At 39.1% G+C, this 25,870-nt stretch overlaps 1 protein-coding gene across 1 annotated transcript; it reads right to left on the bottom strand.

Annotated features, from left to right (window-relative positions):
* Positions 1–5,035: 5,035 nt before the first annotated feature.
* On the bottom strand, positions 5,036–6,593 carry LOC143848252 (protein SLOW GREEN 1, chloroplastic-like). Its single transcript, XM_077357150.1, has one exon. The coding sequence runs from the start codon at positions 6,390–6,392 to the stop codon at positions 5,298–5,300; it is 1,095 nt and encodes a 364-aa protein (XP_077213265.1). The 5' UTR covers positions 6,393–6,593; the 3' UTR covers positions 5,036–5,297.
* Between the last annotated feature and the right edge of the window lie 19,277 nt (positions 6,594–25,870).

The raw sequence follows: 25,870 nt of genomic DNA, 5'->3' as shown, positions 1-25,870 counted from the left end.
CCCTTGGCAGTTATAGTGTTTACACTACCAAGAAGGGAGCCCTAACATAAATATTGCACATTTGAAAAACTAATGTGGCATCCCCAAAGATAAAGTCGATGGACCCGTAAATGTCACTCTCTATAAAACTGATATCTATCTCTAACATAGAAGGTATCATAGTAACCTATAAAACTACACCTATAAAATATTGAATAGTTGGCCTCGCACATATTCACAATGCAACCGCTTCCCCGTTTGTTGGTCTGGCTGTATTCTCGAATGTTATATCTTGTACCATAAATCATTCTCCTGTTATGCCTAACAAAAATATCAAACATAGTGTTACTACATGATAATAAGTGGTAACTTATTATCATGTGATCTAATAATCTCCGTGGCCACTTTCCAAGTGCACGTGTGAATCTCATCGTTGATCCCCTTTCCCCAACTGATGCCTAACATATGATAAGACATCCTTAACAAACCAATTGACATGCTCCCGACACATTATTTTGGCCTCTCTACATTCCCATGCACCCCACCCCTGCCCATTTTTCCCAACAATGACCTTTCTCCAAGGAGCCTCCTTTACCTCTCCAAACCTCCATCACCATTACCCCAACAATGCCAAATGTCTCACAATAGTGCTTCCAAATCCTAAACCTCCTTCCTCATTTCTCTTGCACACTTTCCTCCAATCAACAAGTGTTTAATCTTTTTTTCCTACCTCTTTGCCTTTCCATAAAAAATCCCTTTGAAACTTCTCCACCTTTTGCCACTTCCTTTGACATATTGAATACGGGCATACAGTATGTAGGAAAACTTGAGAGGACAACCTTGGTGGGTGTCACTCTCTCCCGAAACGATAGGTTATCCTTCTCCAGCCATCTAGTTTCTTCTCCCCCCTTTCGATCATCAAGGCCCCAAAAGTTCTAACCAGCATGCCCAGCCCTAATGATAGCCCAAGGTATCAATAGGGGGACAACTTTAAATCCCATGATTCACACCAATATCCGCACTTTTTTTTCATTTGAATATTGCCAATATCCACACTCTCCATCAGAATATTGACCCCCGCTATCGTGGTTTTCTTTACATTGACCTTTAAGGCTAGACACTAGCCCAAACCATCACAACCCCATCTTCAAATTACCAACTTGATCGACGGGATGTACTAAACAACGTACTAAACAACGATATTGTCGAATAGAAAGTGAGAGAGGATTGCCTTGCCTAATACCCTTTAAGCTAATGAAAAAAAACTGATAGGTCTCTCATTAATAATGATTTAAGAAAAATGGATCTGAAATGTCCTTGGTCGGCCTTCTCTATATAGCCCCAACGCCCATTTTCTCATACCCAAAAGAAAAAAAAAACTCCAATCAAATGGTCATAAACTTTATCCATGTCAATCTTACGAATAATTTCTATTTACCACTCCCGCATCCATATGTCAAGACAATAGTTGCAAGACTAGGAAGTGAATGCAATAAGTGAAGCAAGAAGTGGGATGAGAGGGGCCTAGAATAGAGAAAATGCAGGATGTGAAAAGCTCTAATGATTGAAAAGAAGAAACGTGCGGGAAGTAGCTAGTGGTGCTTCACTAGTTTGTGATTGTGCTGCCTTCATGTGGAGTAAGTGAGTAACTAGTATACTGCCCTAATTATTATTTTTAATGATTATGCTGCCCTAATATGTTGACTATGTTTCCAGCTCGGGAAATGACCAGTGTGTTATCCTTATCTGTGATTGTGCATGACCTATGCTTGTGAGAATTCGGCTGTTGTGTTGCTTTGTATAGACTGTAGAGCTGCCTCGTATGGGCTGCCTTGCACTGTTGTTCAGCCTTTTATGTGGGTTGTTGCACAGTTTTTTTTTTTTTTTTTTTGGGTGGACTGTTGTGCCTCTATATGGGTTGTTGTCCCTTCAAGTTTTTTTACTGTTGAGCCTTGTGAATTGTTGTGCTCTTTTGTAGATCGGCGTGCCTTCATGTAGGTTGTTGTACCTCCTTCTGGACTGTAATGCCTTTGTGTGGGTTGATATGCTTCCTTGTGGACTGCTATGCAGTCTTGTGGATTGTTGTGCATGCTTTTTGCTTGCTGTGCTTTCATGAGTCATTGTACTACCTTTGTGCGGACTAAGGTGTCCTTGTATGAACTGTGTTGCCTTTGGGTGGATTGTCGTGTCCTCATGTGGATTCTACAAGCTTTGTATGCAATGTGCTGCCTTCGTTGAGGATTGTGTTACCTAGTTGTCCTTTTACTTCACAGAGGGTTTCAAGTTGATATGGTTTAGTTTCTATTCTATTTGTGACTCTCCATAATGAGGGAAAATAGGGTAAATTCTCAAAGATCATGAAAATGCAAAGGATGTAACTTACTTCTGTTAAGCTAATTGGGCCCAATTACTTTATGTGGGCTAAACCTATGAAGGTAGCCCAAGGGACAACTTAAGTTTCTGATAGTAATTACAAAGTTTGGCTCAAAACAACTATCACATTATGACTACGCTTTGGAATAATATGGAACCAGAAGTTATTGCAACTGTGATTTTCCTTGACATGACCAGAGAGGTATGGGAAACAATGCGCAGCACAATTTTCGGACGAAAACATCTCCTGTGTGTGAAGTGTGAGAATATATTCTCATTTCAATGAAGAAACAAATTTTGAGTGAGTATATAATACGCTCTGTTGTATGTGGGAAGAGTTGAATGTGTATCAACCTCATGCACATGACTTGGAGCTACTGCAAAAGGCAAGGAGAAGAGTTTAAGGTTGCTAATTTTCTTTCTTGGCCAGATCCAAAATATCATTCAATTTGAAGGCAGATATTGACCAGAAATGAGCTAGTATATAGATCTTGAAAGATGTGACCGTTGGATTGTTTGGGTGTTAGATTAGGTAGTTGGATAGATTAACCAACTAAGTTAACTCTTTGAATAGCCTTAATTTGCAACTTTAGCACGTTGAGATGTCTAAGCCTTCTTCACAACTTAGTGTTGGTAGAGACCATGGACTTAGTGATTCAGGGGGAGTGGAAGATGATGTGTGATGGTTCTTATTGATTGTGAGTTGATGTAGTTGAAGACTCTTACAGACGATATGGGTACGAAATGGGTTTTATGGATGACAAGCCAATGAAAATACTTGGTGATAATCAGGCAACTATTTACATAGAGAGTAATCTAGTATTTTATGAAAGAACCAAGCAAATTGAATTGGATTGTCATTATGCTATTGAAAATCTCACAGGAAAGCTAATATCTATTCCGTGAGTGAGGTCCAAAAATCAACTAGAACACGGATTAACAAAGGTTATTGGTTTGGAGTCAATGTGGTATTATCTGTTCCAAGCTGCTATGCATGGATGATATCTATAATCCAACTTGAGGAGGAGTGGATTAGAATGTGTTTCTAGTGATATATTTTATGTTTTAGGATTAGTATTATGGGTTATAATACCACTCAAAAAGTAAAGTATTATGGGTTATGATAAAAAATGGCTTTATGGGTTATGAACTTATGATAGGGCCAAAGTTAAAAATTCCATTTCGTTCGCCGTTTCATTTTGGCGACAGGAATGAAACGTTTCGGTGTTTCGTCCGTTCCAGTCCGAGTTTCGTTTGAAACTTTTTGTTCCGCTACAACAAGGGAAATTTTTTTTTAATAGTTAAAAATATGAAAAAAAAATCCAAAAAATCAGAAATTGTTAGAAAAATATAAGAAACTATTAAATGAACCAAATATGTAAAAAAGACATTTTTATTACTTAAAAAACAAAGTTTGAAGCGTGTAGTTGAAGCTTAGAGTGGAGAATAGTAAGTAGGAAAGTGTAGTAGTTGAACTTGTAAGAGAAGGTAAAGGAGAAGTTGGTGGGGAAAAAATTGTTAGAAGGGTATATATAGAGGTGTAAGGGCTGTTGGATGCGAAAAGACGTAAAATACCCTTCCAGCGGCTATAAAACAGTCATAAAATGAGGGTAAAAGGATCAAAAAACAATCCCAACCTTTATAATGGCATTGCCATAATTTTTTTGAAACATTTGCGCATTTTCAGTCAATTCCGGACGAAACAACGTATTTTACGGTCGGCACCGGAACTCCAGCCGGAATGGACCGGAGGAACGGAAAATATGCCCAAAACATTCCGGAATTCCGGTCCATTCCGGCCGGAACGAAACTAAATTGATAACTTAGGATAGGGCCCATTTTCATTGATGTCATTATTGTAATTCTTATTTTTCCAACCCTTTTATATAGAGAAATACAAATTTCATTTGTGTGTGGTTTTTTCCATGGGGGGAGAGGGGAAAGTTTTATTATTGTAATTCTTCGCCACTTAGGTTACAGCCATTTGATTTAGTGAGCACTCCATATTTTAGGGTTAAAAACCCATCCAAAAGGTAACCGGTAACTCTATTCATCCCTTTTATGATATACTTCAAGTGGGAAGATGTTCATTTTCAGTTTAAATCAATAATCGACAATGCACATGCCCTTTGAGCCAAAAAACAAAACAGAAGTACGTAGAAAAGGTTGGTCAACAACACAAAGAAGCAAAGAACGTTCCATTTTTTCTAATGATTCCTGCAAGCTTAAATTTTTTATTTTTTTATTTTTATTTATATATTTTTTTTTGAATGGTTTCCTGTAAACTTAAATACCAAAATTTTTGAATGGTTTCCTGCAAGCTCAAAATATCAAATGAAATCCAAAGTTCAACTACATTTCCTTTGGATAGGGGAAAAAACAACTTCCAACTTCTCCTAGACTCCTAGTCATCACAACCGAGGCAGATGATGAGCATCCGCGACAACAAAAAACAAGAATCAGACTTATAACAAACATTGGGCAAACCATTGAGCAAACTCAACTCTGCGAAGCAAGAAAGTCAGTACAAAGTGTTCCCAAGCTGTGGCACAATGTAGCAGAAAGGATGCTGCCTGCTTCCAGTATACAAACTCACTGGAAAGACTAAACTTTGAGATTAAGGTGAAGAGAGATTCAATCAGGTAAGGCCAAATAAGAAAGTCTGCTAACCAAACAGCCAATAAGATAGAATTCAAGATATGAAGAATTTTATAACCAGAATAAAAAACATGAACCTTGCCCTCTATAACATTCACTACACATAACTAAAAAAGAAAAGATTATAAATCAAAGGAACTACATTCTCAAATAGATAAAGAAGCAAAATTTGATTATATCAACTGCATTTGTAAGGGAAAATGAAAAAGCAAAAATACCCATATACCTAATACCCATACTGCGTCCAAGACATCAGCTCTTGCTTGGAGAAACAAGACCCATTCCCCTCATCTCTTTGAACCAGATTTCTGGTTCTCACCCAATTGTGAGAACACCTTTGTTGCAAGCACATTATCATTGAAATACTGTGCATAAGGATGACCCTTTGGAACCAGACGCCGATACTTCTGAAACGCCTTCTCCGCCTCATCCTTCTTCCTCAACAGTGTATAAATAATCCCCTGACATAGATAAGGCCGAAAATCCCTCGGTTCTTCCTTAACAAGCTGTTGGTACATATTCAAAGCCTCATCATACTTCCCCTCAATCACCTTCATTTGGGCTACTAACAATTTGAAATCCCTCAAATCCTCTTTCTTCTCCTTTTTACACCTTTCCATCACACTCTCAATTCTCTTCAACAAGTCCTCTAAATTATCCGATTCGGACTGGGCTGTTGCTATCACGAGCCCGTGGTAAGCTTCAACCCTAAAAGGGTCATTAGAAATTATCTCTTCGAACCCTAATTTCGCAGTCTCGAGATCCCCAGCGTAGAGATGGGTGTGGGCTTTGAGAAGAGGCCATTCATTTTCAGAGGGTTGGAGGACGATCAAGCGATCGATAATTTCGATTGCTTCGGAGACTTTATGCAGCTTGATTTTCACCTCCATGAGAGATTTGAGGGTTTTTTCATCATCTGGGTGGGAATCTAAGTGCTCTTGGAGGATTTTCTCCTTTTGGGTTTCAGTTAGGGTTTCTAGGGTTTCATCTTCTAGGGTTTTGGATTCAACAGTGGGTTGGGAGATGGGGATTGCGAGAGAGGGTTTTTGGAAGCGGGAGAAGATTAGTGCGGTTGTGACGATGGCAATGGGGATGGATTTTACGAGAAAGGAGAAGGGTTTTAGGGTTAGGGTTTTTTTAGGGTTTGGGTGGTGAAAAGAGAGGGGTTTTAGGGTTTTTTTTGGGTGTGGGTTGTGGTGGGGTTGGAAAGGGAAAGGGGAAGATGGGTTTTTTGGAGAAAAAAGATGGAAGGATTTTACAGAGGTTTTGATTTTTATTGGTGGTTTTGAGAAGTGGGTTTTGAGAAAAAAAGGAGAATATGTTTGGGATTTTGAGAGAGAAAGGCAAGGGAGAGAGAGTTGCATTTTGCCGAGGCCTTCCATTTTCCCCTTCTGTCTATCTCTGTCCTTCTCTAGTATTTGTAAACCCTTCTGCCGAGGTTGAGAAAGGGGGAGAAAGCAAGCAAGGTCTAAACTCTAAAACCCTGAGAAGCGGCCCGGTTCGCAGAACCATTAGACCGGTCAGACCGGGTTCAGTTGAGGCAAAAAGTATGAACCGGAAATTGATTTGTTCAAACACAGACTGCTTTTCCTTTTCATGGATCCACTTCCATGTCTACGGCCATGGATGTTGCTGGCCAACATAATTGAGACCTATTTCCCTTGGTCCCACTAATGATTCTAGACCTTTGATCAAACATAGTGAATAAGATGTTTCTTAATGTTGCGGCCAAAATCTGGATGTGACTGAGATGGCTCTAAGGATGACGAAGACCACTCGGAGTCTATTCTCCGGGAAGGCCCTCCAATGCTTAAGACAGTGACCGCATGAGATACGTGGTAATCAGAAATTTTAAGGTTACGGAACCCATACCTTAGAGCTTTTGAACGGTTTATATAGGGTGAGTCCCAGAATAAGGAGGAAAGTTGCCTCTTTAGGGCTCTTTCCTAATTGTCTATTCTCCGGGAAGGCCCTCCGATTCTTAAGACAGTGGCCGCATGAGATACGTGGTAATCAGACATTTTAAGGTTGCGGAACCCGTACCTTAGAGCCTTTGAACGGTTTATATAGGGTGAGAGTCCCATAATAAGGAGGAAAGTTGCCTCTTTAGAGCTCTTTCCTAATTGGCTGGAGATCTTTCTAGACTATGAAGGATTCCTAGACTAAATAATCCCATGCATATCTTTTGATTGCCAGCTTTCCGAGAACAGTAAGGGGCTGTTTGGATATGCAGAAGAGAGCAGGAGATCCTCCCATGTTCCCTGGTTTTAGAAATCTCTGAGATTTCTAAAACCTAGATTTCTTACTTAAAACCCAAGAAACGCGGCTAGGACAGCATACACCATTACTTAAGGATTTGATAAAATCACCCCTCCCCCATTTAATTCACACCTCTTTAACGTTTTCCTTTGCCTTTAAAATTTTAACTTACCCCCCTTTTACCGATTTTTAGTTCATAACTTCATATATAATTTGATAGGGCCTGTTTGTAGTCCATATATAAATGTTATCCCAACTTTGATATGCATTGGATAATGTATATTAGGAATTGCCCAAAACTTTGATATGCAGGTATATATACCTGTTTGTAGTCCATATATTCCTGTTCACATATAATTTGATAGGGCCTATTTGTAGTCCATATATACCTGTTTGGCTGTTTGTAGTTCGGTTGGGTAAACCCAGAACCGAACCAATTATATATGGTTCTTGTTCGGTTCGGTTCCAAAATTATATGGTTCGGTTCTGGTTCCAATTTTAGGGAACCGATTATATATGGTTCGGTTTTGGGTATGCCCCAAAACCAAACCAAACCGAACCATGTCCACCCCTAGATAGTCTAGATTGCACATTTGGGTCTCACAATCTAGACTTCTACCGCTTATGGGCCACCGTGATATCCAATGGCCTCAAAAGCATGCTGATTAAGTAATCCTAATCTTGCAACCAAGAGCTTACACCTGGATGTTCAAAAAAATTGCCAAAAGTACACATTATCATATAGTTAGGTTCGTCTAGATTGCATAATTTTGAACCATGGGAGAACGCAGGTGAGATCCATTGGACCTGTTCTCGAGGATAGAATAACCTAGATAACTTTATCTTGGATAAGCTTATCCCACAAGGATAAATATATCATGAATTATTGTATTAGTTGCTCTCAATGAGGCTAACAATCCCTAGAATAATTTTCTTCTTTTTGGAGAAGTTATTAATGGGGATAAACTTCCCGGAATAATCTAGCTACTTTATAATTCAAGATCTACATCCTTCTTCTATGAAGAAATGATGGTTGTTGGAACAACCAAAGAACAATGGCCCCATCAAAGTTCGAAAGCATTCTACTACTCACGTAGTAGGGACTACTATTCTCGGTTCAAATACTCAACGATCGATGACTCTGGGAGTCAATCAAATCTAAACCATTCGAGTGTGGTAACTAATGAGGGCTCATTTAACATTAGGAAAATAACATATGCATTCCCAAATTTAATTATGATACTCCTCTCTTCAAATTACACTTTTCTAATTAAATATTTTCATCTCCCAGGAGGAACCCATGAGCAATATATGCCTTCTACCCATGTGAATATCTGAAGAAAACTTCAGGCATCAGAAGTGCACATATGATGTGGGCCCACTCGACATTCACAGGTTTCGTCACACCTCCTTTTATAGGGCACAAGCAACAGTTCAAATCATTCCTCCCCTTAACCTCAGCTCTGCTCAAAAAGAAAAATGCAACTCCAACTGAACTAGTTTCTAATATAAACATGAGATAACGGTAAGAAAACTACCAATAGAAATTATATTCCGTAGTTACTGAGAGCTTCCTAGTTTGGGTGGAAAGATTGCTTCAAAAGCAATGTTCTCGCTTCTTAGATTTAGGGAAAGAACACTTTCCACACACTTCTTCTTAACTAAGAGTATATTTGGCTAACTTTTTTTCTTTTAAAAGTATTTTTCTCCTTTTTGATAATGTTGAATGGTTGTATATATGTAATTTAAAATAAAAAAAACCCATCTTAAGTTTCAAATAAAAGTTGTGTGGATCTTTTTGTCGAAAACTTAACATTAAATCAACACGAATAAAGAATATAAATTTATAAGCTCCAAAAACATCTAATTCTAACCTTTTAACCTACAACCTCCTTTTATCTTTCTGTGTACTTCTTATTCACTTCTAATAGAGCTTATTACACTCTTCATGTTGACTTTTGACGACATTTCATATATTCTTCTTCTTTACTCTCATTGGATATTTTTCGTTCCTGCATTTTTTTTCTTTTGTAGACCTCTTACTTTCCTCTAGCAATTATAACATATTCAACCTTCACAATGATGATCACTATTACTCCCAGTCAGTTCCAACCTAAGAAAACATAAAATGAGTAACATATTAGAGAAAATTATATATAGACGAATGAAAAAAAACAGCTGGATATATGAGAAATTGACATGTTTAATAATGTCTTTAAAAAGTTGTGAAGCCTTATTGCTTGAGAAGTAGATTGAGTCCAACTCATTAACAATTCGACTCATTTGTTCTCTAAAATAACATTTATGATAGGATGTGTGGACCAGTGATCTCAAGGCTCACGAGGGGGCCTCTCGATCTTCCACAATATGAGTTGAAGAGCTCTGTTGCGGCTCTCTCAAAGTAATGTGCCCTCACAGTATGAGTTCATGGCGTGTGTGATACCTCTTGATTCGGAGTAAACTCGAAACCAAGACGTACCTAAATATAACATAACATTCCCATGTAGATCCAAGGATCCAAATGGGAAGTTTTAAAAATAAGAGTCACCATCCAGGGTTAAGACCCTGGAACCCAAAAAATGCTCTGTGCAATGGGTAATCAGAGAAAGATAGGTTCGTGCCTGGTTACGAGTGGGGAAAGTGTTAGGCAACCCACTCGCCCGAGCGAACTCTGTCTCTTATGTCATTTTTATTATTTTCGAAAAATTTTGTGCAAAAATATGAGATGGGAACTGGCATCCCTGAAAAGACGATCTACATAAGCATGCATGACCCGGGGATGGGAAAAGAAAAGGAAAACATCCATGTCCTAAGGAGAGTTGATATCAGTATCACCTGTCATTGAAACGAACACTAGAGTCTGTCGTCTCCCCTATCAAAATGATAATAGGGAGGCAGAGAAGACTAATGCCAGATAACACTGCTACCTGTCTCCACTAATCCTAACTCATCACATCTAATTCTAACTCAACACATCTAAGAAAGCAGTAAGTAATCACATGCACAGCTACAACTAAGAAGATTATGACAGATATGACGAGATAAGCATGAAAAGCAGTAAAGAGCTACATCTAAGCAGATAATCAAGATAAGATGAATGAATAAATGCTACAGCTAAGTATGTGAATGAGTAAGTGAAACTGCTCAAGAGATATATCTAAAGAGTAAACACTCAAGATAAAGAAGTAAACACACTAACATGCACCTAATTACGCAGAAGATAATACGAAGCAGTAAACAACCAAAGCAGTAGAATAAATACACTAGCATGCGAGCCTATGCAAGAAATAATGCTAAGAAAATAGTAACTGATCACATGCCAGAAAAGTAAGCAAGCTGAGAGTAAACACACGAGAAACTAAAAACAAACACGCAATAAGCCAAAAGATGCAAGGAAAGAAAGAAATCGGAAAATCAACGGCATGCGATGACTAGAAATGCCAGGGAAAAGAAAATGGGACATACAATAGGCTCAGGGGGCGATTCTAAAAAAATCAAGCCCAGCGATTCTGATCCCCTAAATATGGGACAAATCTCAGTCTCGCGGTCATCATAGCCTATCGTTAGGCTCAGCGAGGACAATCTCTGTGAAGGGGCCACGCTACGTTATCGCTCATGGGCTCGCGAGGACAATCTCTATGAAGGGGCCATGTTACGTCATCTCCCCTCCCAAAACCCGATAAAACATCGAAAAACAGATGAAAACTGAAAAACTACGATCAAAATCAGAAATGGAATGAAAAGAGGGCTCCGAGTGACCTGGCAATCACCATCCTTGCCCATTTTTAGTTTTTGTATTTTTTAGTTTTTATTTTGAAAGGTTTGAAAAAGTTTTATTTAAAAGGTATGAAAAAGATTATTGAAAAAATGTTTGACTGGACTTTGGATGATGACCTCAAGCTGACCTGGCAATCACCATCCTTGCCCATTTTCGAAAAATATTTTTGGTGCTTTTTATGTTTTTTTATTGTTTTTGGATTTTTGTTATTTGATTTTTGTGAGTTTTTGTTTATCCCTTTTGATTGAAAATGGGGTTTTGGCTCAAGAGATTGACGTCCGTCATCGCCTAAACCCGAGCAAGTGTTCCCAAAATCAAGGGGATCCCGAAAAGCAAAGAGTATCCCAAGGAACATGAAGAGTAGTAGTCCCGAAAAAAGACAAGGTGGAACCCCCGAACCCTATAAGAAGCAAAGGTCCTAAAGAATGAGGAATCCCTAAAGAAGATATCAAACAATGGTAACAAACCCGAACTCTAATGAAGATCCCTAAGACAGGAGGAAGCTTTAGAAATCGGAAACGAAATCCGAAGTTAGACACGAGACCTGAAGAGATATAAAGAGAAGAGAAAAGAAAGAGGCCTATTGTGGAAAATATGACTAAGAGGAAACCTCATCTGCAACATATCACTTTAGAGTCCATGGAATGACCCACACTCCTAGCTCTTCTTGAGTGCAGAAGTGAGATAAGAAAATCAATTCTTATGTTTGCATTGTTCAGGTATGCATTATGATCCGGAATTGAAATGGGATTTTAGGCAAAGAGAACAACAGAATGTCGTGCCTACACCTTCTTGTCTATGAATTAACGAGATCAGTGTAGACATGAGAACAAATTGCAAGGTCTATAACATATGTATTCTCTTACAAGACCCAATTTTCATTGAAGGAGCTGAACTGATAAATATTCTAAAACCTGATGAAGTGTATGCATGATTCTTTGATTATCTACAGAACATCAAGTTTTATCTAAGTGATCAACAAATGCTTCTAGGACTGTAGATTGAAAAATACATATGGAGCCCTTTTTGAATTGATTCAAAACCATTAGAACACATGAATAAGCTAAAACATGTGGTGACATATAGAGAAAACCGCTTTTCTAACGGAGACCTTTGGATGGTAAGTGTTTTAATGAAGCTACAGATATCTTGATAGATTCCAACAAGCCCAAACATGCAGACATGGAAAATGAAGATCCCAGAGCTCAAATTAGTCTAATTATCATGGCCTTATCTCTTCCTTCTTCTTTTTTTTTTTTTTGCATACATTTTTTTAGAAAACCAATTTAGAGAACAAAATTAGAGATTAAGAGTTGATCAGGGTTACCTTGGATTTGCAGAAATTGGAGCAATCGATGGATCGTGGACACCCGAAAATGATCGGAACAGAAACCTCCTCCTTTTAGCTCTCTTGTTATTTTCCTTTATTTCTCCATTCTCTGCTATTCTCTTCTTTTCTTCTTCAACAGCTGCTTGGTTCCTTCTTCAGCTTTCCTTTATAAGTGTTAAAGTATAAAAGATAAATAACGCCTTTCTCCAACAACTTAAGCTTTCGGACAAGTTGGTAAGTTAACATGGTATCAAAGCCAAAGGTCTCGAGTTCAAACCTCCCGGATAGCAAAAATCCACATGCGATGGTCGGCCCAAAGTGGGACCATATGTGCCACGTGTTTGCCAAGTAGGCCACACGTGCGGGGAGTGTTAACGTATAAAAGATAAATAACGACTTTCTCCAACAGCTTAAGTTGTCGGACAAGTTGGTAAGTTAACAATAAGTATTAAGCTCCAATTGGGACTCGGATAGAGGGAATCAATTGTGCAATAGTGGTCTCCGATCTTGGGTTAGCGAAATGGGTTTTGAGAAGGTTTCTGAAATATAAGGTCTAGGGTAGGTTTTTAGAGAAAATGGATGGTGAAGAACAAAGCAATGGGAAGATGGTCAGATTCCGACAAGATTGCCGGAATCAATGGAGGTAGTTGATTAGAGGAATGAGGATCGGATTGGGGCCAACCTCTGTTATGGTGGGGTCTTGGGAACAAATTAAACAAGAGCTTGAGGAAGGAGATAAGGTTGATGGTGAATCTGGTGGTTATGGTGGAGGTGGTGAAAATGGCGTGTTGAGGTGATGAGGGTAGAAGGAGGATCTGATGGCAGTAGTAATGGAGGTTAGGTGGAAATGGTGTTGGTCGGATCTCCGGCGGAACGCCTGGAGAAGAAGACTGAAGATCGATGGTGGAGTAAATGGTGATTGTTCTGCAAGTGATGGATGGAAAGTGGGTGGAGGTGGTGGCTGCAATGGAGGCAAGAGGGTGGAGGTGGGGGGTTGCAAGTCTTCTTCTCCTCTTCTTTCAATGGCAACCCATGAAACCCTAAATGGAGATCCCCTTTTCCTCTTTCTCTTGCTCTCCTCTCTTCTCACGAAAAATGAAGAGCCTCCGCCTCTATGCCCTAATTCAAGTGATTTATAAGGGTAATGATACATTTTACCCCTCTCATTTCTTCCCTGGACAACCCCTTGTAGTGTATTTCATGACTATTCTTTTCGCAAAAAGGGGTGGTCTGGGCAAGGAGAAGGACAAACATATCATTTCTCTTTTAATACAGGGGTTTGGTATTGGCACACCTCCCTTCTTTAAATCAACCCCCTTCCATTTGCAAATGATATTACCTTACACTTGCTTTGATAATCACACAAACTCAGCTTGTCTTTTCTTAACTTTTACGCCCGCTCCATTTGAAATTTTGCATGAGTGATCTTAAGAATGGCCACATTCTCCTAGTGGCTTTTCACACACTAAAAGACAGGTGAGTTAGCAAAAATATCAACATAAGGTTATGGTCAATCATTTGGAACTTAGGGGTGTAAATAAAGGAGTACTGATATCAAAACTCAAGGGTATTTTGTAACCTTTTAGATTTTTGGTAAAAATGAAAGGGATAGGCTGGGGGCAACTAAACGAAGGCTTTAAGTAGGAGTTTAGGATCATCAAGGCTTCAAAAAGATTTCAACAATAATATGTAGATGAGGATTTTTTTGGGTTCTTTGCATTTTAAGACTCGGGTCTTCAGGAATTTCAGGACTTAATTTGATCTCAGGAATTTATTTAATTTTGGGGAAAAAAAGAAGAGTCTGGTCAAAATGGGGTGTCTACAGAATGTTTTAATTAGCCTATATAACTTAAAAGGCAAATATAAGACAAAATCTGAAGAAACTTTGAGAGATCTTTTTCTATATTTCGTACGTACATACATGGATGTAATCCCTTGATTAGAGGATTCAAATAAAGAGATGTCTATAAGGGGAATGTGTAATCCCTTGATTGGGGATGTAAAATATTGACAGAGCATCTACTAAAATGGAAACAGGCCATTAGAAGGAAAACATTTGGTAGTTGGCCCCCACTTCCTCGGCCCCGGCCCCTTTATAGGTCGAGGGAGTAGATTGGGTGCTACGATCGTTGATTAGTGCACTCAATTTATTAATGTAGACACCCCATTTTGACCGAATCCCAAAATATCCTTTTTGAATAAATTTCTTTCAAATAATTGAATTAATGCCCCAAGCTTTACCCAAGGGTAGTTTAGGTTTCCAATTAGGTCTTTGAAAATTTACATAGAAATCCGTTAAAAATGGCGAATAAAATGAAGCAAAAGGGGTTTTCAGTGTCATTTGTAAAGGGGTGTGATTTATTGAGGCAGGGGATGCCAATACTAATATTGTTTGCAACAGATTTAAGAGTCAAATGCTATCCTTATATTTTTACTCAAGGCACCCTATGTAGAATAGAAATTAGTTATAATTGCATTTAAGGAGGGTTGTATATGTAAAAGGGAGGGGGTATAAATATATCATGGCCCATCTATAAAACCCAAATGAATTAGGGATTAGAAGGCTCTCATTTTCTTCAAATGAATAGAAACAGAGAGAGAGAGAGAGAGAGAGAGAGAGAGAGAGAGCGAGCGTAGGGCTGCAACTCAGGTCGGGAGGGTCGGGTTTTTTTTTCGGAAAACCCACGATTCCCAAACCCGGCCCTACCCATGATAAATCTCGGGTCGGGTCAGGTTTTTTCACGTTGACGCAATTTTTTAAGGAAAATTCTTGTTTGGCAAGGCAACTCAACTCATAGAAGCATAAATTACACTCACATTACACTTGAATCAAACAATGATGTAATTACACTTGAATCAAACAATGTTGTAATCAAACAATGTTGTAATTACAATCAAACAATGCTGAATCAAACACTTGAATCAACTCAACTCATAGAAGCAGAAATTACACTCACATACAATAACAGTGGGTGCATGGGTTTTCACTTTTAACTTTTAACCAACAATAGAAAAAAATGTACATACTGTAACGTATGTAACTCGGGTCGGGTCCCTTCAAACCCGGCTCGACCCGAGATTCATGCGGGCTTTTGAATGCTCAACCCGGCTCGACCCGAAACCCATGAAATCTGAACACAACCCAGGCTATTTTCGGGTCGGGTCGATGCGGGTCGGGTAAAACCCGGCTCGAGTTGCAGCCCTAAGAGAACGAGAAAAAGAGGAGCCGCCATCTTCATCTTCTCCGAACGGAATTCGGCAGGCCCATCCAACTCCGGCCGGCCATTGTATTACACCCACCCCATCTCACATCTTCTTCCACTTCCCTTGCATCACTACCATAAATCATCAAACCCACTTCAAATCTAGCTCAAACCCATTCCATTTTCATCATTTTCTTACCTAAGCCCCCATTGATTCCGGCGAGAATCTTGCCGGAATCCGACCCCCACCTCCATCTTCAACCTCACAACCATTAAACCCCAAGCCCACTTCATTTCCCTTTCCAGCCACTTCAAAAACCCATCTCTACCCCTCTACATCAGCCACCATCTTCTTCTTCCTTTACCCCTTTACCATTAACCCATCTCAACCCTCCGCCTACCTTCATCATCCCTATCTTCTCTACCTCTCAAACCCCCGAAACCCCTCTTCATTATCTTCCAAACCCACTTATGTCCATCGAAATCGGAGAGAAAAAGGGGGGTTTTGCATAAAATCAATAGAGAGAAGAGAGAGTTCATAGAGGAGTTAGGATTTTCCTCGGAAAAAATTCAGAGAGAGGAGGTAGAGAAGAGAGAGAGAGAGAGAGAGAGAGAGAGAGAGAGAGAGAGAGAGAAGGCTTCGGCCCTGGATGTTTTCCGGCAAATCCATATCCACCGTCCGTGTCTCCGCATTCCCGGACATCGTCTCAACCAGGCTATAATTCCGCCACCCTTCATCATTGTAAGTAGACCTTACTTTATTTGATTTTGTGCTTTATCCTCTGATTTCGTGGTGCTAGCTAATTTTCTTCGATTTCGTGTTTTGTCCTCAATTCTCATAGTGTTCTAGCTTCTCTTTTATCATCTCTGTGATGGCGTAATGATTTTCTCTTCTGCTTCATGATCGTTTCAAGTAGAAAATTGCTATATGAGTACTGATTTTCCATTGGGGTTTTCATAAGCCTTAAAGTTCATATTCTCTCTGATTTGCTCTCGATGGGAAGTAACAATCTCATGACTGATTTTGTTTAAGGTCATTTACAAACCATCTGAGATTTCATCTTTTATATGTTTTGGGCATTTGGTTTGGGATCATTTTTCTTATGGCAATGTGATACATCTTTGTACAGATATTAGATCTTATTATCTGCGTACATGTTCCAAGGGTTGTGGATGCTAAGGTCAATTTAATTTGAAAAGATGAAATTGGTTTGAGATAAAGTACCAAAACAGAGTAACAGTGACATTTTGTATGTATATAATTCTGTGCCATTGAAATAGGGCAGCAGCATGATGTTGTGTGTGAATACTTTTCTGCCCCAAATAGAGCAGTAACTTCGTGTTTTCTTTTGCTCAAACAGGTTAGTGACATGGTATGTGCGTGCATGTGTTTATGTGTAAGAGTTGCGTTTCATTAGAAGCATATAATTGTTGTCCTACATGCATAATTGCTGTCCTACACTGCATGTCTGCTATCCAGCAATCCATAACTGCTGTCCCAGCAGGTTATATGTTCCATGTTTGTGATTTCGGGATAGGATAAAGGCACATGGTTGTCATCTAATAGTGCATATCTGTTGTCCTGTACTGTGTAGTTGCTGTCTTGCAAGTTACATGCTCTGTAGTTGTGAATTGGTTGGGATAAAAAGCACATAACTGTTGTCCTGTAGGTTATTTCACTCTTGGCCATGATTTATATTTCCTTAAAAGCATGTGGTTGCTATCTAGTTATGAATTTTTTCCTTTCTCGATTGCAAATGCTCAAAACTTCCAAAAACAAACATATCAATTTTGTAGATCTCGTCGAGCCGGTCAGTTCGACATATGGCGGCCCAAATTTGGCCAAAAGACGAGAGAGTTATGCCCATTTAAAGTTTTCAGTCCATAACGCTGTTTTTGTTCGAGTTGTTTTTAGGAATTATCGTGTCGAGTAACTTTTGGGCTGCTTCTGGCTGGAATTGTTCGAAACTGTCAAAGTGAAAAGTGTTCTTTATAATGTTTCCTAAAACTGTCTTATTAAGCAAATGTTTCCATAAAGGCTTTTTAATATGTCAAAAACTACTTACAAGCTTCAGTTTTTCTGCAAAAACTGTCATTTATGCAACAGCAGCTTGTCGGCCATTTTTAGGCTATTTCAAGTCTGTTTGGTCCGAAGCCGTAGAAGGAAAAAATGTTCTTCACAAGATTTTCTAATACTTTATCCTTGAGTGAAGTTTTTCAGAAACGATGTTTTGAGTGTCAAAACTGAGCCCAAACTTTCAGTTAAAACACTATTATGTCTTTTAATGGCGATGGATCGGGAGAGGCCATTTCCTGGCCACTTCTGGCCAGATCCAAATGAAGTGGTCAACTGAGAGAATGTCCCTTATGCTCAGATCTACAATTTTTATCAGTCGAGTTTTTTATAGTTTTGATGTTTGAGTGGTCCAAAAGTCAGTGCAAAGTTGTATTTTTCTCACTATATGTCAACTGTGTCATTTCTTGAAAATCACCGACAACTTGAGCTCTATTCATTTTTAATGATTGTTTTGAATGTTTTGAGATTGATAGCAAGTTTTAAATCATATATTGAATCATTTCCATGAATTGTTTGGCATTTTTTTACCCTTTTTGGTGAAAATTACATGTTTGGTGGAAATTTCTTTTTTTTTTTTTAGATTGTTTTGAGCCTATATTGATTCTAATGCTTGTATTGGGATATGATGAGCATGCTAGCAAGTTACAAATCATACATTGATCAATTTTATGATTTACATTGTATTTTAGAGCCTTACTTGTGAAAAGTTCATATTGTGTAGAGTGCTTTCAATATTTTTATTATTATTATTTTATGTTAAATGAATGGAACCCGTGCTACATGTCAACCTAGACATCTAAACTTCTAGGATCACTTCAAAATCATGTCCAGACCTTCCAAATTCCATGAGTCTCATTTTATGGGACACACTTTGTCTCATTAGAATGTTTTTCTTTTTAGGAGACATGCTCTGTCTCAATAGAAGAGTTTTCCATTCAGGAGACCATTGTGGTCTCATTAGAGAGTCACATTAGAAGACAATCTAAGTCTCACAAGTTACACCTCCTACTAGTTGAAGACCAGCTCGATCTGTTAGTCGCCTAATCCTTCCATCATTGCAAGGGCGATGATAGTGATACTTGGAGCCCACCTTTGTGTATAGGAGGCATGCCTTGCCTCATTTCTAGAACCCATATTCGGAGACATGTTTTGTCTCATTTGTTTAGTTGCCCTCTTTAGTGTTTGAGTCTTAGATTAGTTCGCCCTTACTTTGGTAGAGTTAATAGAGAGTCTGTAACTCATGTGTACTCCCTCTCTAGTGTAATTAGTTAGGAGTTTAACTTAGTCTTATTAGAGCTTACTTGCTTAGGATTTTATATTATTTTCTCTGTTCTTGGGACGCTTGTTTACTTGTTTGGGGTTTATTCGTGTGTCTTTGACACTAGTTGCTTATTCGGGGTTTCCCCCTTTTGCTTTAGGGCTTTGCCCTAGTTTATGGTTATGCTTGTTTGTTCTCTGTAAGAGTGAATTCATTAAAAGGTCCAAAAGCATTGAAGATTTCTAAAATTCAAAAAGCATTTGAAAATTTTAAAAAACATCAAAAATATTGAAAACATAAAAAAACCTTAAAAAATCTAAAGTGTTGAGTTTTAGGAGAGTAGTTAGGAAAGTTCGTTTTGAACTACATTGGCTTGATCCTCTTCCACGAGGTACGTAGTGCAGCTTGTGATCTTTATCCCAAGTCCAGCCAAACTTTGTAAATAAATACTTTAACTATTTTTTTCTTTAAAACCGTGTTTTCAAAAAGCTCTTCCTCTAGAGTTAAGAGTTTCTCCTAGATAGAGAGTTTTTTTTAGAGTTAGGGGGTTTGTCCTTAATTTGTTGTGGTTGTTGTGTGCTTGTTTTTAGAGTTAGGGGTTTGTCCTAGAGTTATAAGAGCGCCTCTGTCCGGTCAGTTGGCGATCCACATCGCCGACTGATGACTAGAATATGATGCATTAGTCCGCCCTTTGTTTTCTTTAGGAAACACAGCCTAGTTACACATAGGTTGTAGGAACTACCTGCATTAGCTTAGAGTTACCTTGCATTTAGTTAGGGCTTATAGGGTGTCCTAAAATTCACAATTCACTGGAATTTAAATAATCGCTCAAGAAGCTTTAATAACTAGTCCGGTCTTTTAGATCGAGTCTAGGATAGGAGTCTAGGTGTCTTAGGCATCATAGCTTAGAATAGGCGCGAAGAACTACGTTGCTTTGATTCTCGTGGAGGCGGGGATACGTAAGCTTCTTTGGATAAACATCAGACCATCCAAGGACTCGGACGAAATCATTAGAGTCTTAGGGTCTGTTATTAGCACTTGAGGGTTTATGTTTGCATATTGATGATGATTTTCGCATAGGATCATGATAGCGTGTGTTCATTTCCTTGCTTACTTATGTGCTTAGCTATAGCATTTACCTGCTTATGAGTTTTACCTACTTGCTTAGTTGCAGCTCTTACCTGCTTAACTGTAGTTCTCACATGCTTACCTGTAATTCTCTATCTTTATTAGGTTACTGATTATTATCCTTTACCATCTACTGGCGTTTGCTCATTGCGTAGGTTTACCTTCTTAGTTGTAGCGCTTTACTGCTTTACTGCATTTTCTATCTGTCATTTATTGCTTTCTAGATGGGATGTGTTAGGATTTTATATTATGGATATGTATTCGCCCCAATGTAGATAGGCGCTATGTGTACGCCATAGGTTTTTTTTATTACTGTTTTTCTATCTGTCATTTACTGCTTTCTAGATGGGATGTGTTAGGATTTTATATTAGGCGCTATGTATTCGCCCCAATGTAGATAGGCGCTATGTGTACGCCCTAGGTTTTTATTATTGCTTTTTCTATCTGTCATTTACTGCTTTTTAGATGGGATGTGTTAGGATTTAATATTAGACGCTATGTATTCGCCCCAATGTAGATAGGCGCTATGTGTACGCCATAGGTTTTTATTACTGCTTCTTCTATCTGTCATTTACTGCTTTCTAGATGGGATGTGTTAGGATTTTATATTAGGCGCTATGTATTCGCCCCAATGTAGATAGGCGCTATGAGTACGCCATAGGTTTTTATTACTGCTTTTTCTATCTGTCATTTACTGCTTTCTAGATGGGATGTGTCGGGATTTTATATTAGGCGCTACGTATTCGCCCCAATGTAGATAGGCGCTATGTGTTCGCCGTAGGTTTTTATTTCATTATTCTATTATTTGCCTGGCATTTTATTTATTCCTTATTTCATTTACTATTCATGATTAACTGCTAATTTTATATTTTCTTTCCTGTACAGACTTATACCTTTAGCGGTAGCATGCATGTGTTTGTCCACTAGAACTTAGACACCAGTTAGGTATGTCACTCATAACCTAGCGATGCTTAGGTGACACATCTCTTTCATTTATGTTGTGTTTGTATATTATTTCATCCCCGAGTCATGCATGATTAGTTAGACGTTCACTCGGGAATATTTGTTCCCATTTCACTTGATTTTTGCCCCAAACTCTTCGAGGTTAATAATAAATGGCATAAGAGACCAAGTGCTTGCACTCGGACGAATTGAGGGTGTTCTTCGGACCTTCTCCATTCGTAATCAGGCACGGACCTTTTGTATCTCTGGTTATCCGTTGCAGACAGAGCATCTGTTTTGGTTCCATGGCGTATCCATGGATGGCGACTCTGAGCTATATTTAGGTACATCTCGGTTTCGAGCCCTGGCTCCGGATCAGGATGTATCTCATTCGTTTTGTATCGCCACTCATGCTATGTTGTGAGAGTGACACCTATTTTAAGAGTTCCTTGGTAGAGCTCTCATTCACATGTGGAGATCTTTGAGGATTGCAGGCGGATCTCGCGTCCCTCGGCACTCTGTCCTCGGGATCGGGGTCCACAATTAATTCCTTAGTTTGAGCTGCAAGGTTAATCGGTTTGGAGCCTTAGCGAGAAGCAGAGAAGTCATGAGATGGGGAACTAAAATGTCATAAGGCGGACGACCCCAAGCATTTAATGGGGGTGATGGGAAAGGCCGCAGCCGTAATGCAGTGTGAGTCCCGTTGGTTTATCCTGGTGTGCCACGTGTTTTTTGGCAGCTATGCCCAATAGACGAGACTTTCTTGCAGGTGACCTGGTTGCTCTATTTAAGGAAGCTGTGGATCCTTCTCTCAGTGTCTCTGAATATCTTCGAGGAGATTCTTCCCTTCCCTTCTTTTTTTCTTCTTCTTCTTCTTTACTACCTATTGTATTATCATGTCTCAAGAGTCCAATTCACCACGCCGGCAGGCGGGAGGTGTTCATGTTGCAGATTTGACTTCCTTTGGTGGAAGTGGCAGGGTTTCTACAGAGCCTGCAACCAGAAGAACAAGGGGGGAACAGAGGAGAGCAGAAGTGGGTCCGGAGGCTACAAGGCTGCCTCCTCCACCTTTGGTGGTGGGGGAGACGGAGAGGGCCAAACTGGGGAGCTTTGTCGAGAGGCATCGTCGGTTTTTGGAATACATAATCTTTTTTTCTCTTCATCTTTGTTTACCTTCTTTTTTTTACACATTGTTTAATAGGGGCTTTTGTCGTCACCTTTTCTCTCTGCAGGTTCAGCAGCGCAATGATGAAGTCTGTGCGCGGTTGCTGGAGCTCGGCGATGAAGTCGAGACTCTCAAGGCTCGAAACGACGAGCTAGAGGGGGAGAATAAACTCCTATATGAGAGGCTGGATGCTAGAGAGGATCTGATCCTGGATCTGAGGATCGAGCTCGAGGCGGCAGGTGGAACTCCATAGGTCTCGGAGGAGGGACGTCGTTTGGTAGAGCATGCACATCAATAAAGGCGACGATTCTCCCTCTTCGTGCAATCTTTCTGCTGCTCCTCCCATACTTTAATCTTGGTGGTCGGTTTTTCGCTCCTGAAGCTCCTTCATAGCAATCTCTAGTGGAGGATATGTCGGGCGATCTGGCTTCCCAACATTGATGCATGGCAAAGTTGCAAGGAAGTTCATTGTTCCAAGGAAACTTGTGCACAATGCTCCACTAGGGAGTTTGCTGGGCGGTTTAGTCCTTTATCATTAGGCTTTTTGGATTGTCCGGTCATGAACTGTAGTTAAGTATGTAATCTTCCTTTTTCCTGTAATTGGCCTAAAAGCCTAGTTTTGTAGAATCATTGTTGATTAATGGAACACTTTCCTTTTTCCCCATCATTTGTTTATTATATACTCTTTTATGGGATAGTAGTCCCTTTTTCTTTTTCTTTTTCTCTGGTGAGCTTAGATTTGGCAGGGATATGAGCAATCAGCCTTAGAAATTCAATGCGATAAACTGTTATGGGGTGAACATCTTAGGTCGAGGCCCTGGGGTTGTCCATGCAGTTCACTCGATTCGAGGTGAGAACCGGGCCAGGCGACGACGGTTGGCTGTCTGGGGGATAGAATTATTTTATTTGTTGTGGTGATCTTTTCGTTCTAACTGAGGCTTTTGGACGAGCTTTGGCACTCAAGATTGTTGCGTGATGGCGTGACGTTTGATAAGATGACGCTCTTGGTGATCTAAGGAGGACCACGTGGCAAGTGACCCGTCTTTCGAAGAGGCGGGAATGTTTCCTTGCATGAGAGGTTTCTTTTTCTTTAAAAGGAGGTCACAGTATCTTTTCTCCTATTCTGTGGTTATCATGTTCTAGTAGGTCTTCTCTTACTCAGGTGAGTCTTGTTTTCTCCAGGCGTCCTTTCTGCAAGTCTAGTTGTTTTCTCGGCAAATATCTTTTGAGCGTTCCCTATTTGTTGAGTCACGTTGTTTCTTCCTTCGTTCCCTTTTCTTTACGTACTGTTGTTTTTTTTTTAGGAATTCCTTGCCCATGGATTCTCCGAGTCATTCGGAGGCAGGTGTTGTCACAGGGTCAGGTTTTTCTCCAGTGGCACTGTCCAGCGAAGGTGGTGATAGGGAGAGGGATGGCAAATCCCATGACAGCTTTCCAAAATTAGGGACCAAACAGGTTAAGAAAAGGAAGAAGGGGGGCCGCTCTTGGGCTTTAACCGGTGGCTCTGTGGTTAGGGTTCCGATGGGCAGCGATGATAAGGGAGCGAAAGCCTCCGTGAGTCAAGTGCGAGTGTCTGTTGACCCTGAGATTGCAGGGGCTGAATCTTCTGGAGGGGTCAAGGTCGGTGATAAGAGTTTACCTTACAGGCCGGATGTTGGTTGAGCAAGAAGAGCTGTTCGATCTAAAGAGGGACTTACATTATGGAAACTGAAACTTCTATAGATCAGATGATTGGGATCATCCTATGGAAATGATTTTTGGGGCACAACCTATTTACATTGTTGCCCATCAAATGGACGGTTTGGATCATCATATGGTGTGGGCTGTGCAATCTATTTGTAAAAATACGGGGTGAATTTATTACCGCCCAATAAAACAATTCATCTTAAGTTTCAAATAAAAGTTAAGTGGATCTTTTTTGTCAAAAGCTTAACATTAAATCTACTTGAATAAAGAATATAAGTCTATAAGCTCCTAAAACTTCTAATTCTAATCAATCGCGATGTTCTTTACTAGTTGTAACTCTTATCCTATATTTACCCATTCCTTTTAACCCACTGCATCCTTTCATCTGTATGTATACTTCTTATTCACTTCCAATAGAGTTTATTACATGCTTCATGTTAACTTTTGACGACATTTCATTTATTCTTCTTCTTTACTTTCATTGGATACTTTTCGTTCATGCATTTTTTCTTTTCTTTTGTAGACCTCTCGCTTTCCTCTAGCGATTATAACATATTCCACCTTCGCAATGATGATCACTGTTACTCCCAATCAGTTCTAACCTAAGAAAACATAAAATGTGTAATGTATTAGAGAAAATTATATGTAGATCAATGAAAAAAATAGTTGGATATATAAGAAATCGATATGTTAAATAATTCCTTTAACAAGTTGTGAAGCCTTATTGCTTGAGAAGTAGATTGAGTCCTACTCATTAACAATCCGACTCATTTGTTCTCTGAAATAACATTTATGATAGGCTGTTTTAATTAGCATATACAACTTAAAGGGCAAAAATAAGACAAAATCTGAGCAAATTTTGAGAGATCTTTTTGTATATATATTTCGTATGTGCATACATGGATGTAATCCCTTGATTAGAGGATTCAAATAAAGAGATATCTATAAGAGGAATGTGTAATCCCTTGATTGGAGATGTAAAATATTGACAGGTCTATACAAAGCATCTGCTAAAATGGGAACAAGCTATAGAAGGAAAATGTTTGGTGTGCTTGGCGAGGTAATCCTTCAAATAAATAGATATCTATAAGGGGAATTTGTAATCCCTTGATTGGGCATGTAAAATATTGACAGGTCTATACAAAACATCTGCTAAAATGGAAACAAGATATAGAAGGAAAATGTTTGGTGTGCTTGGCGAGGTAATCCTTCAAATAAATAGATATCTATAAGGGGAATTTGTAATCCCTTGATTGGGGATGTAAAATATTGACAGGTCTATACAAAGCATCTGCTAAAATGGAAACAAGCTATAGAAGGAAAATGTTTGGTGTGCTTGGCGAGGTAATCCTTCAAATAAATAGATATCTATAAGGGGAATTTGTAATCCCTTGATTGGGGATGTAAAATATTGACAGGTCTATACAAAGCATCTGCTAAAATGGAAACAAGATATAGAAGGAAAATGTTTGGTGTGCTTGGCGAGGTAATCCTTCAAATAAATAGATATCTATAAGGGGAATTTGTAATCCGAGATGTAAAATATTGACAGGTCTATACAAAGCATCTGCTAAAATGGAAACAAGCTATAGAAGGAAAATGTTTGGTGTGCTTGGCGAGGTAATCCTTCAAATAAATAGATATCTATAAGGGGAATTTGTAATCCCTTGATTGGGGATGTAAAATATTGACAGGTCTATACAAAGCATCTGCTAAAATGGAAACAAGATATAGAAGGAAAATGTTTGGTGTGCTTGGCGAGGTAATCCTTCAAATAAATAGATATCTATAAGGGGAATTTGTAATCCCTTGATTGGGGATGTAAAATATTGACAGGTCTATACAAAGCATCTGCTAAAATGGAAACAAGCTATAGAAGGAAAATGTTTGGTGTGCTTGGCGAGGTAATCCTTCAAATAAATAGATATCTAAAAGGGGAATTTGTAATCCCTTGATTGGGGATGTAAAATATTGACAGGTCTATACAAAGCATCTGCTAAAATGGAAACAAGATATAGAAGGAAAATATTTGGT

This window comes from Tasmannia lanceolata, unplaced genomic scaffold (assembly GCF_043159265.1).
Source record: "Tasmannia lanceolata isolate RefF3 unplaced genomic scaffold, GAP_Taslan_0.1 ptg000016l, whole genome shotgun sequence".
In the NCBI taxonomy this organism is placed as follows: domain Eukaryota; kingdom Viridiplantae; phylum Streptophyta; class Magnoliopsida; order Canellales; family Winteraceae; genus Tasmannia; species Tasmannia lanceolata.
The sequence above is the reverse complement of the archived record's forward strand: the minus strand, read 5'-3'. Positions and strand labels throughout refer to the sequence as shown.

Excerpts from the sequence above, each read along its gene's own strand:
- LOC143848252 (XM_077357150.1), bottom strand. The coding sequence starts at position 6,392 with ATGGAAGGCCTCGGCAAAATGCAACTCTCTCTCCCTTGCCTTTCTCTC.